The sequence below is a fragment of the Cnephaeus nilssonii genome (assembly GCF_951640355.1).
Source record: "Cnephaeus nilssonii genome assembly, chromosome: 21".
In the NCBI taxonomy this organism is placed as follows: Eukaryota; Metazoa; Chordata; class Mammalia; order Chiroptera; family Vespertilionidae; genus Cnephaeus; species Cnephaeus nilssonii.
Window position 1 is genome coordinate 249,382 of NC_137092.1, and position 11,127 is coordinate 260,508.

The 11,127-nt window shown below is 47.6% G+C and overlaps 3 protein-coding genes across 3 annotated transcripts; 1 reads left to right on the forward strand and 2 right to left on the reverse strand.

Moving 5' to 3' along the window:
• Positions 1-3,683: 3,683 nt before the first annotated feature.
• On the reverse strand, positions 3,684-4,185 carry LOC307093110 (histone H3.1). The gene has a single exon (XM_079760865.1). It carries the CDS (start codon positions 4,133-4,135, stop codon positions 3,725-3,727), a length of 411 nt encoding a protein of 136 aa, XP_079616991.1. The 5' UTR covers positions 4,136-4,185; the 3' UTR covers positions 3,684-3,724.
• Positions 4,186-5,323: 1,138 nt separating this feature from the next.
• LOC307093111 (histone H2A type 1) lies at positions 5,324-5,779 on the reverse strand. Its single transcript, XM_079760866.1, has one exon. It carries the CDS (start codon positions 5,732-5,734, stop codon positions 5,342-5,344), a length of 393 nt encoding a protein of 130 aa, XP_079616992.1. The 5' UTR covers positions 5,735-5,779; the 3' UTR covers positions 5,324-5,341.
• Positions 5,780-5,977: 198 nt separating this feature from the next.
• On the forward strand, positions 5,978-6,470 carry LOC307093820 (histone H2B type 1-C/E/F/G/I). Its single transcript, XM_079762092.1, has one exon. It carries the CDS (start codon positions 6,057-6,059, stop codon positions 6,435-6,437), a length of 381 nt encoding a protein of 126 aa, XP_079618218.1. The 5' UTR covers positions 5,978-6,056; the 3' UTR covers positions 6,438-6,470.
• The last annotated feature ends 4,657 nt before the right edge of the window (positions 6,471-11,127 follow it).

Consider the following 11,127-nt stretch of genomic DNA (forward strand, 5'->3'; position numbering starts at 1 on the left):
AAGCTTCTGTTAATTTGGCTGGTTTTCATGACTGAAATATATCAAGTAATACCTCTCAGAAGCTCTGATTTTCTTTCATGCACCTCCCCTTACGAATATCTTCAGGGTTGGATATTGACAGGACAAGAATTAGGATGAAGGGGAGAGTCCTGGTGTAGGGCTCCCTGATGTCTCACCTCCCTGGCTTTAGAATAGGGACGGGATGGAGAACGCAGTGCCTAAGCTTCTGTCCTTTGAAATCAGACTCTGCTATAGACAAAGTTGGTGTCTCATCAAAAATTCCTAGGTTGAAACCTAATCCCTAATGTGATTATGTTTGCAGGTGGGTCCTTTGGGAGTTGCTCAGACCATAAACTCAGAGCCCTCTTGACTGGGTTTAAGCTCCTATCGGAGGACCCCACCGTCCATCACCTCTTCCATCTCATGAGACGTACTGAGAAGAGGGCTGTCGCTGGACCAGGAAGAGGGCTCTCACCAGACAATAAGTCCGTGGGGCCTTGTTCTTGGACTTGTCACCGTCCAGAACTGTGAGGATTAAATTTCTGCTGTTTTTAAGCCACAGGGTCTGTGGAATTCTGGCATAGCAACCTGAACGAACTGAGCCGCTGGTGTTTTGCAAGCCGTGTGTAAAAAGTACTCAGATTTACTACCTTTGGTTTTGGTGTTTATTACAGGTAATTTGGAAGTAAAGCTAGAAAACAGTTGGAGATCATGACACTGGTATCCAGGTGTGAACTGAATAACAGTAGCAAGATTAACTGAGCCTGTGGGTTCAGGTCTTGGTTTTGCCACTTACTTCTTTCTCCTTCTCCTTCTCCTTCTCCTTCTCCTTCTCCTTCTCCTTCTCCTTCTCCTTCTCCTTCTCCTCCTTCTTCTTCTTCTTCTTCCTCTTCTTCTTCTCCTTCTTCTTCTGGTACGTTTATTAAAGCTGGGGACGGTGAAACGAAGGAAGGGCTTGTGGAAGCAGTGGGGGAGAGCCAAGGTGGTAATCTGCTTTGGCTCCATAAAAACGTTTTAAGAAAGAAGTGAGCCAAGGTGGGGCTGCTTTTAGCTTACTGGAAAGTAAGAAAAACATCTCTGTTCTCTATCTCCCTGACCAGAGGAATTTATCTTTTTATTCTCCCGTTAGGGAGGAGAGATAGAAACCATTTGTTCTCAAGTGTCCTTAGTTAGGGAAGATAAGGTCTCTCCATCCACTAGCTGTTGGTAAATTGTTTAAATTGTTTGGCCTTGCTTAATTATCTCATCTCAGTTTCCTCATTCCATTGCCCTGGAACTTTCCCACCTTTCTTTTTAAAATAAATCTTGATTGTTGAAAGTATTATATATGTGTCTACCCCCTCTCCTCCATTTACTTGTTTCTTAACCTTAGAAGAGTATTTTATTTATTCACTAGAAGCCCGGTGCACGAAATTCGTGCACGGCGGGGGGTTGTCCCTCAGCCCAGCCTGTACCCTCTCCAATCTGGGACTCCTGGAGGGATGTCCGACTGCCCGTTTAGGCCCGATCCGGTGGGATCGGGCCTAAACGGGCAGTCGGACATCCCTCTCACAATCCAGGACTGCTGGCTCCCAACTGCTTGCCTGCCTGCCTCCCTGATTGCCCCTAACCGCTTCTGCCTGCCAGCCTGATCACCCCCTAACCACTCCGCTGCCAGCCTGGTTGATGCTTAACTGCTCCCCTGCCAGCCTGTTTGCCCCCAACTTCCCTCCTCTGCCAGCCTGGTCACCCCTAACTGCCCTCTCCTGCAGGGTTGATCACCTCCAACTGCCCTCCCCTGCAAGCCTGGTCCCTCACAACTGCCCTCCCTTGCAGGCTGGGTGCCTCCCAACTGCCCTCTCCTGCTGGCCATCTTGTGGTGGCCATCTTGTGTCCACATGGGGGCAGGATCTTTGACCACATGGGGGCAGCTATATTGTGTGTTGCAGTGATGATCAATCTGCATAGTACTCTTTTATTAGATAAGATAGAGGCCTGGTGCACGGGTGGGGGCCAGCTGGTTTGCCCTGAAGGGTGTCCCGGATCAGGTGGGGGTTCCCTTGGGGTGTGGGGCGGCCTGAGCGAGGGGCCTGTGGTGGTTTGCAGGCCGGCCACGCCCCCTGGCAACCCAAGGGGAGGCCCTGGTATCTGGAATTTATTTTTCTTCTACAATTGAAACTTTGTAGACTGGAGCTGAGCCAAGCCTGGGGCTCCGGCAGCCATTTCTGTGGCAGTTAATTCACCTTCTACAATTGAAACTTTGTAGCCTTAAGCGGGTGAGCCCAGCCAGGGTGTGCGGAAAGCTTTGCTTCCCCTGTTGCCGCCGGCAACCCTGGCCTGCTCTCTCAAGCTCCATTCTGCCGCCATTTGTTTGAATTTGTTTACCTTCTATAATTGAAACTTTGTAGCTTGAGTGGAGGCTTAGGCCTGCAACGGCTATGGAAAGCTTGGCTTCCTCTGTTACCTGGGAAACCTTGCTCTCTGTGGCTGTAGCCATCTTGGATAGGGTTAATTTGCATACTCGCCCTGATTGGCTGGTGGGCATGGCTTGGCTGGTGGGCATGGCTTATGTAGCGGAGTGATGGTTAATTTGCATATTACCATTTTATTAGAGAGGGTTGTCTTAAATTGTCTATGCTTTTTTTGCTATCACAAATAACATTCTGATGAATATTCTAATGATTCTGTAGAATTTCCTTGGGGCACTGGCCCGGGCACACCCAATTTTACTAAATTAGATGGTTCTTTAAATGTCTGTGTAGGTAAGGCCACCATCAGTAGACCACCACATAAAAGCAAATTTCTCCACCTCTCATGCTTGGCAAACCTAACTTCTGATTTTGATAATCTGCTAGATGTTATGCATTGTTGTTTTATTTTGCATTATCTGATTGCAAGTGACATTTAAAAATTATTTATACAATTGCTAGCCACTCAGCTCTCTCCATTTTAAAAATAAGACTTTTTCCTTCAAAGTGAATAATAAACCACTACACTCAAAGTTTCTAACACAGAACTGTCATTCCTATAAACCCTCTTTTAGGCCACTTAGGCAAGTGAAAACCAGAATAACCGTAGTTCAATTTTGTTTTCCTACAGCCATTGGGGGCTGAATTCCCATCTTCTCCTTTCCTTCCCAGATTTGTTGAAAAGAACCTGCATGGGCTTTATCCCCAATAGTTGAGGGCCTTTGGAAGAAAAACTTCTAGAGCTGGAGAGAAGTATAGATCGCCTGTCTAAACCCTGAGAGCTATTTTCAGGTTCAACTACAAGATATAATTAGCATATTTGTGAATATCACAAGTGGGTAAGGGAGGTGCCAATATCTATGCTCTGAACCCCTTGTTATGGGACGGACTTGTAGAAATTACTTTCCTATGGACAGCTTCCTTCACTTTACCTGGAATCAAGGGTCAAGTGGTGATTTTTATCTTTGCAGATACATTGTTGCCTTTTGAAACTGCTAGTGTTAAGCAAGAGTTTGTTAAGCAACCTAGTTTCCCTAAATAGCTACTATAATGTAAACGCTGAACGTGCCTTGACAATTTTTACACTCAATTAGTTGAGGAAAGTGATACCCAAAGTTCTGGAGGGAAGGCCAGAAACCCGTCCCCATTATTTCCGCCAATTGTGCGCTGAGCTTGCGTTATCCACACGTAACTAGCAGTGCAGCAGCCACTGTCAGTGAGGATGGAAGTGGCTCTGAAAAGAGCCTTTGGGTTCCAGGTGGCCGCTCGCCAAGAGCTCACGCCCTCTCCCCGCGGATGCGGCGCGCGAGCTGAATGTCCTTGGGCATGATGGTGACGCGCTTGGCGTGGATGGCGCACAGGTTGGTGTCCTCGAACAGCCCCACCAGGTAGGCCTCGCACGCCTCCTGCAGCGCCATCACGGCCGAGCTCTGGAAGCGCAGGTCGGTCTTGAAGTCCTGCGCGATCTCGCGCACCAGGCGCTGGAACGGCAGCTTGCGGATCAGCAGCTCCGTGGACTTCTGGTAGCGCCGGATCTCGCGCAGCGCCACGGTGCCGGGCCGGTAGCGGTGCGGCTTCTTCACGCCGCCCGTGGCCGGCGCGCTCTTGCGGGCCGCCTTGGTGGCCAGCTGCTTGCGGGGCGCCTTCCCGCCCGTGGACTTGCGCGCCGTCTGCTTGGTCCGAGCCATCCCCAACACAGAGAAGCAGAAAACTGCTGGAAGGTGACAGCGCGGGCGCTCAACAAGGAAATATATAGAAGGCAAGTGCCACTGTGATTGGAGGAGGCACCTGCCCATCAAGGCCCGCAGTGACGTGATTGGAAGCCGCGTCCGCTTTCTGATCACTGGAGCCTCCCGGGCGTTTGGGTCAGAAATTAACTTCTTCCTCCCACCCACCCTTTCAACAGAGGCTGTTTTCTACCCTTTCTCGTCGCTATGGTCTGTACGCATTTTCTTCACAATGTTCTCTGTCTTTCCTCCGCGGAATTTAACGTAAGTATTAGAATTCTATATCTTGTTGGCGGAATAAAAATTTTAAAATTTGGCGCCAAAAACTGGCTTTCCTTTGATCTTTTTGAAAAAGCGCGCGCTACGTGGGATTGGCCAAGTGATTTTTCAGCCTCTTTCAGGTTTAGGAAGGAGGATTTCCCGTCAGCTTCTTCATTTCTCTATTTAAACTTAGACATTTTAAAATGTTTTGTAGGCTTTTTCTAAATGTCTGTTGAACTCAATTTCACATTGGATATTATAGCTAGATTAACATTTACTCTTCCCTGCCATGTCCATAGGCAGCATTCCACTACGTGTAACCATTTGAACTGAGACTCGTGTAAAAGGGGGTTAAGAAAAAGCATCCTCAAACGAGCAAATGGCACAGAAAGAGGGCGGAGTGAGTGACGCTGGGCCCCGCGCAGAGCAGCTCGGCGGCAGGGACCCGGCTCCGGGCCGGCGGCATTGCTTTCCTATTTACAGCCCACTGGGTGCCCCTAGGAGGTGGGCGTTGGCGAAGATGTGTCCCATTAAGATGCAAAAGAACTCGAACAAGAGACAGGAATGGTTTTATCCCCCTGTGGGTTATTAACTCAATTTGCATTTCAATAGTCACCCTGCGTCTACCCGTCCCGTTTTCTGCTGGTTTAAGCCCGAGGGCGTGCAGGTTTCATCAGTTAGGTACCGGGTGCAGAGTCTCTCTCCCTTAGTAACTACATTGTTGCTAACTTAGTTCACGATAGAGTTACTTTCGCGTTTATAGGATGTTTACAGCGACATCTCCTGGTGGGTGTAAGTGATCCTTTTCATGTAGCTGTTACAGTAACACGGAGATTGCAAGCTCTTTAGTGAAAGCGTGGGTGGCTCTTTAAAGAGCCTTTGGTTTTGAACGCTGCGACTTGCTCCTCACTTGCCCTTGGCCTTGTGGTGGCTCTCGGTCTTCTTGGGCAGCAGCACGGCCTGGATGTTGGGCAGCACGCCGCCCTGCGCGATGGTCACCTTGCCCAGCAGCTTGTTGAGCTCCTCGTCGTTGCGGATGGCCAGCTGCAGGTGGCGCGGGATGATGCGCGTCTTCTTGTTGTCGCGGGCCGCGTTGCCCGCCAGCTCCAGGATCTCGGCCGTCAGGTACTCCAGCACGGCCGCCAGGTACACGGGCGCGCCCGCCCCGACCCGCTCGGCGTAGTTGCCCTTGCGCAGCAGGCGGTGCACGCGGCCCACGGGGAACTGCAGCCCGGCCCGCGACGACCGCGTCTTGGCCTTGGCGCGCGCCTTGCCGCCCTGCTTCCCGCGTCCCGACATGACGAACTGAAAACCTCCGCTCAGACCTGGGTCCGAGTTCAATCGCTCGGAGCTGCCCTCTTTATAGTCGCGCCGGGGCGCGAAAGTGAATCTGCGCCATTGGCGGCAAGTTACAGCCCTTTCACTGAACCAATGGGATCCTGGGGCTGAAATGCACTTCTTTTCAGTGGACAACATCCCTGTGACGTTTCCGGGACTCGCCACCGGCCGGACACGCCTTCACTCCCCGCCTCCTTTAAGGAGCCGGGACCCAGAGGACACTCGCAGCCTCACACTCGTCCTTCCAGTCGTTCCCCAGCTTCTTCGGCGCTTCCTCCCGACCATGCCCGAGCCCGCCAAGTCGGCGCCCGCCCCGAAGAAGGGCTCCAAGAAGGCGGTGACCAAGGCGCAGAAGAAGGACGGCAAGAAGCGCAAGCGCAGCCGCAAGGAGAGCTACTCGGTGTACGTGTACAAGGTGCTCAAGCAGGTGCACCCCGACACCGGCATCTCGTCCAAGGCCATGGGCATCATGAACTCCTTCGTCAACGACATCTTCGAGCGCATCGCGGGCGAGGCGTCGCGCCTGGCGCATTACAACAAGCGCTCGACCATCACGTCCCGGGAGATCCAGACGGCCGTGCGCCTGCTGCTGCCCGGCGAGCTGGCCAAGCACGCCGTGTCCGAGGGCACCAAGGCCGTCACCAAGTACACCAGCTCCAAGTGAGGCGCTGCAGCCCCTGTCGAACCCAAAGGCTCTTTTCAGAGCCACCCACCTGCCATGAAAGACTTGTTGTGCTTTGCCTATGTTGTGGGGATGAGGATGGGGAGTGGATTATCTTGGGAGGACATCTGAAAAAGTTATAAACAGGTTTGAGAAACACTAGAGTCTTAAGCATTCGTCCCCAGCCAGGCACTCTTAGTGTTGAGTCGAATCCCCACGTTGTCCCTCCCACAGCGATGCTTTTGTGGTCAGCCAGACCAAGTGGTTCTTTCCCTGCTGGTGACAGCTGACCAGGTGCCAGGCACTTTAGTGCAGAGAGCTTGCTTCTCAACTCCACCAGGCATGGAAACTGCCACCAGCAGCATTTGCTGCACTAACACTGGAGGAAAGTGTCATCTGAACACGTCCCAAGGGAAAGGAGTGTAATCCGGTGAAGCTGCACAGATGGGGGAGAAGCTTGTGACCGTGGACTACCCCGCCGTGCGGCAGCCCAGTGAGGACAGGTTTGTAGGGTCATGGACAAGAGGGACCTGCATAATCTAGGAGCCAAACCAAAGGCTGCATGTGGGCTTCTTTACACAAGCTCCCCCTCTTCACCTTTCTCTGCCATGAAACACACCCATGCTCTTGGGCTGCAGAAAACGAGCAGGACGAAGGGAAGCAGTCAGTTCTTCCAGAATCAGTGACTGTTGGAGTAAGTGTGGGCAGCTGACGAATCCCCAGTTATGCTGGAGAGTTCTCTAAACTGAATTCACGCTTTCTGCTTGGTTTTAGGTTCCATTCTGCCTCTTCTGATGACATGGTATCCGTATGGCTTAGTTGAGATTTAAACGCCAATCGCTCCAAAATACTTGGGTTTTCGAAGGCAGAAGCCTCCTCCCCGCCTCCTCCTCCCCCCCCCCCCCCACACACACCAAAAAAATAACCATCCTGATTATTCCAGCGAGGATAATCTCTAATTATCAGAGTGAGACAGGGCCCGGGACTGACGTGTGGGGGATCACCCTCTAAAATCTGTCTAAGCTGGTTTCCTGGCCATGCACAGGGTCCTCCTCTTCTCAGAGGAGCCTTAGATCTGGTTAGTGCTCTGCTGCCATTACCTTAACATCATTAATAATTTTTAACAGGAGACTCCACACTTTTGTTTTGCATGGAACGTCACCAACTATGTAACCAGTCCTCACATTGCCTTCTACATTCTATTGTCAGAAAAAGGAAAAAAATATTTCCCATGCTCTGCATTCTATCCTTTCTTCAAGGTATGTTAAGTGCAGAAAGATTGCTTCTCAATTCCACTGCCAGGATTTCTATTGTTAAACTAAAACACAGGGAGAAATCAAGAAAGAATTTTAACAAAAGGTCATGGATAAGCATAAGAGCTAGTCATGCCTAGAAACCAAACAGGGTGCACTGCTGATGTAACTTCTACATAAATGAAACTATTAGCCTAAAAGGAAGGAAAGAAGAAAGAGAAAGAGAGAAAGAAAGAAAAAGAAAGAAAGAAGGAAGGAAGGAAGGAAGGAAGGAAGGAAGGAAGAAAGAAAGAAAGAAAGAAAGAAAGAAAGAAAGAAAGAAAGAAGAAAGAAAGAAATGAAACAAGCTTTATTGACTTCCTGGGAGGTTAACTCACCCTCCTCAACCTCATAGAATCCAACGATCACTCACCAGATGGTAGAAATAAGGCAGAGCTGGGTAAATTTATGAACTAAGGATGATTACAGATGACTTTTGGTTAATCAGGATCCAGAACATCTTCCAAATTTTGCATATAGTGCATAAGTAATGAGAGAAACATAAGATTACCTGTCCACTCAAAAAAGGGGAAAGAGATAAATATTTTCATTAGCCTATTACAATGCTTAAGGTGTTAGTCTAGTGTCATGATCAATTATCCAGAATTATTTCATTGTCACTGTCCCTCATTCTCCTGCCTCCTTAGAGACCATCTTCCCCTAGATTTTTGTTGTGTGGTTTGTTTGTGTGTTTGTTTGTTTTTTGCACACTCAAAATTTTTTTCTTTGTACCTCTTGAAAAATTTTTTGAAGAAGATATTCAAGCTACATTTCCACCCAAGGCCAAGACACTCAGAATTCATTCCTGCCTCTCTTTACCTGTACCAGTGCAGATGAAAGCTCAGGAAAAATACTGGTTCTGGGTCTCAGGGAATAACTAAAGGAAGATCAGCAGCAAAAAGTTCATGTAGAACAAGAGGAGAAGGGCGCCGATCTTGAAAATTTCACCCAGTGTGAAGTGGGCTGGAGCAGGAAGAATAATGAGAGAGTGTATATGTTCCTTCTTTGGGGGGCCACTCTGGTTTTCAGAGTCCCCAGCCCTGAGGTAGCACAGGAAATGTGTGTGGCCCAGAGGGAAATGGGGGTGAGCACTGAGGCTATGGCTCAGTGATAATTCACCCTTCCTTCCGGACCAGGACTTGCTCGACTTGTGTTTAAGCATCCAGCACAGCTTCCGTGCAGTCTGTGAAGAATGCACAGACGAGAACATTGGTGTCTCCAGGAGGTTCTATTTCTACTCAGGAAAAGAGGAGGAAAAATAACCCGACTAAGCTGGTGGGACAGAGTTTACTTATGAGGAGATGGTGAGAAGTAGGCTGATGGGGGAGAACGGAAAGAAAATTTTTCAATGTATCTGGGGTTTTTGGGTGTGTCTTTTTTAGTTCCTGCTTTTGGAAACTCATGAATGTATTAATTATGCAAAAAGGGTTTAAAATTTTTAAAAATTTAGTTATGTATTTTATTTTAGAATAAATGTGCAGAGTGTATAAAAGAAAGATCTTTGTCATTCTTACTATTTAAGTTTTAGAAATATTTTTCTTTCTTAGTTTTTAATCTTGTTTTCTCTTAGAGCGAGCTGGGGGATGCATGATATGACAGGTAAGTGATATGACATGTGAGCGATATATGATTAATACAATCTGTTTTCAGAAGAAGCAATAAAATAACTCGGGTTCTTTCTCCAAGAATGTTTCCTCAGAAGGGGGTGTGCAGAATGCAGCCAATCAATGATTCTCTTGCATCATTTGATGTTTCTATCTCTCTCTCTCTCTCTCCCTCTTCCTTCCTCTCTAATAAAGGTGAAGGGACTAAGAAGTACAAATTGGTAGTTACAAAATAGTCATGGGAATGTGAAGTACAACATAGGAAATCTACACTAAAAAAAGAGAAAGATGCAAATTGACAGACCATACCTTTGCAACGCCCACCAGCCAATCAGGAGTGGGCATGCAAATTAACCCAACAAAGATGGTGGGTTAATTTGCATACACAGGCACTGAGTGTGGGGGGCAGGTGGTGTCATCGCCATGGCAACAACACAGGCGTTCTGCACCACCCCAGCCACTCAGGGCCTCTGGGCAGCGTGGGAAGGCAGAAAGGTGGTGCAGCAGCCAGGGGAAGGAAGATTCATTCTTGCATGAATCTTCGTGCATCGGGCTTCTAGTATACTCAATAATATTGTAATAACTATGTATGGGGCCAGGCAGGTACTAGAAATATCAAGGAGGTCACTTTGTAAAGAATATGATTGTCTAACCACTATGCTGTACACCTGAAACTAATACAAAATAATATTTAATCTACACTATAATTGAAAAAATATATTAAAAGTTAAAACACTTGCCAAAACCAAGGGTTGAACCAGAGACCTTTAGACATGCAGTCTTACACGCTCCCAACTGAGCTATTTTCTTGTCAATAACTTTAAAAGTGTTTATTTTCTTCATTTCCCTTTTGGATGTCACATTTCAGAAAAAGTTAAATTATTTGTTGCTTGTTTCTGAAAATATAAAATTTTCCCAGGCATCTGTTTGTGGCAGCATGGTAAACAATTGATTTTGATGCTTGCTTTTTGAGTCTTTTAGTTTTGTTTTGTTGCTAGCTTTTGTTTAACCTTGGTATTATGAGTAACTCTAAATCTATACCTGAACCTCCTTCAAAAGCCCCCACCCTACCCCCATTAATGCTTTGGCACTGTGGTGACAATTCAGTTCATTACCTCCAAAAACAGCATAATTTAAACACTGGTACTATCTCTTTTAATCGTGTCCCTAATTTAAAATGGTTCCACCTGGCCGGTGTGCTCAGTGGTTGAGCATCAACATATAAATCAGGAGGTCACAGTTGGATTCCTGGTCAGGGCACATGCCCGGGTTCCAGGCTCTATCCCCAATAGGGGCCTACGGGAGACAACCAATCAATGATTCTCTCTCTCCCCCTTCCTCTCTGAAATCAATAAAAATACATTAAAGCCGTCCCACCTTAGAAACACTGTTTACTTTTTGAAATAGACTTATTTTCAGAGTATTTTTAGATTTACATAAACATTGTGCAGAAAGTACAGAGTTCCCATACACTTCCTTTCCCCCACTTTAGAATCTCTCCTATTATTAACATCTTGTATTAGTGTTGTGCCATGCTCAGCACTGTTAGGGATAAACCTGAGGGGGGATGGTGAAGGATTAAAGAAGACAGACAAGAGAATAAAGCTGGGGCTAGGTGGGACGCTGCTCTCTGATAGAGAGACAGTGCCATGGCCTATAAGCTGAGTCTTTATTTTATAGTAAGATTCCACAAGGCAAGGGGTATGGTCAAGATGTTTACAATGTTCTCATGTGTTTCGAATCTACAAATCTACTCAATTACATGCAACTGAACTCTATCAAGCTTTGTTGTGGCAG

Bases quoted from the DNA above. Each gene is read 5' to 3' on its own strand.
- LOC307093110 (XM_079760865.1), bottom strand. From the start codon at position 4,135: ATGGCTCGGACCAAGCAGACGGCGCGCAAGTCCACGGGCGGGAAGGCG.
- LOC307093111 (XM_079760866.1), bottom strand. From the start codon at position 5,734: ATGTCGGGACGCGGGAAGCAGGGCGGCAAGGCGCGCGCCAAGGCCAAG.
- LOC307093820 (XM_079762092.1), top strand. From the start codon at position 6,057: ATGCCCGAGCCCGCCAAGTCGGCGCCCGCCCCGAAGAAGGGCTCCAAG.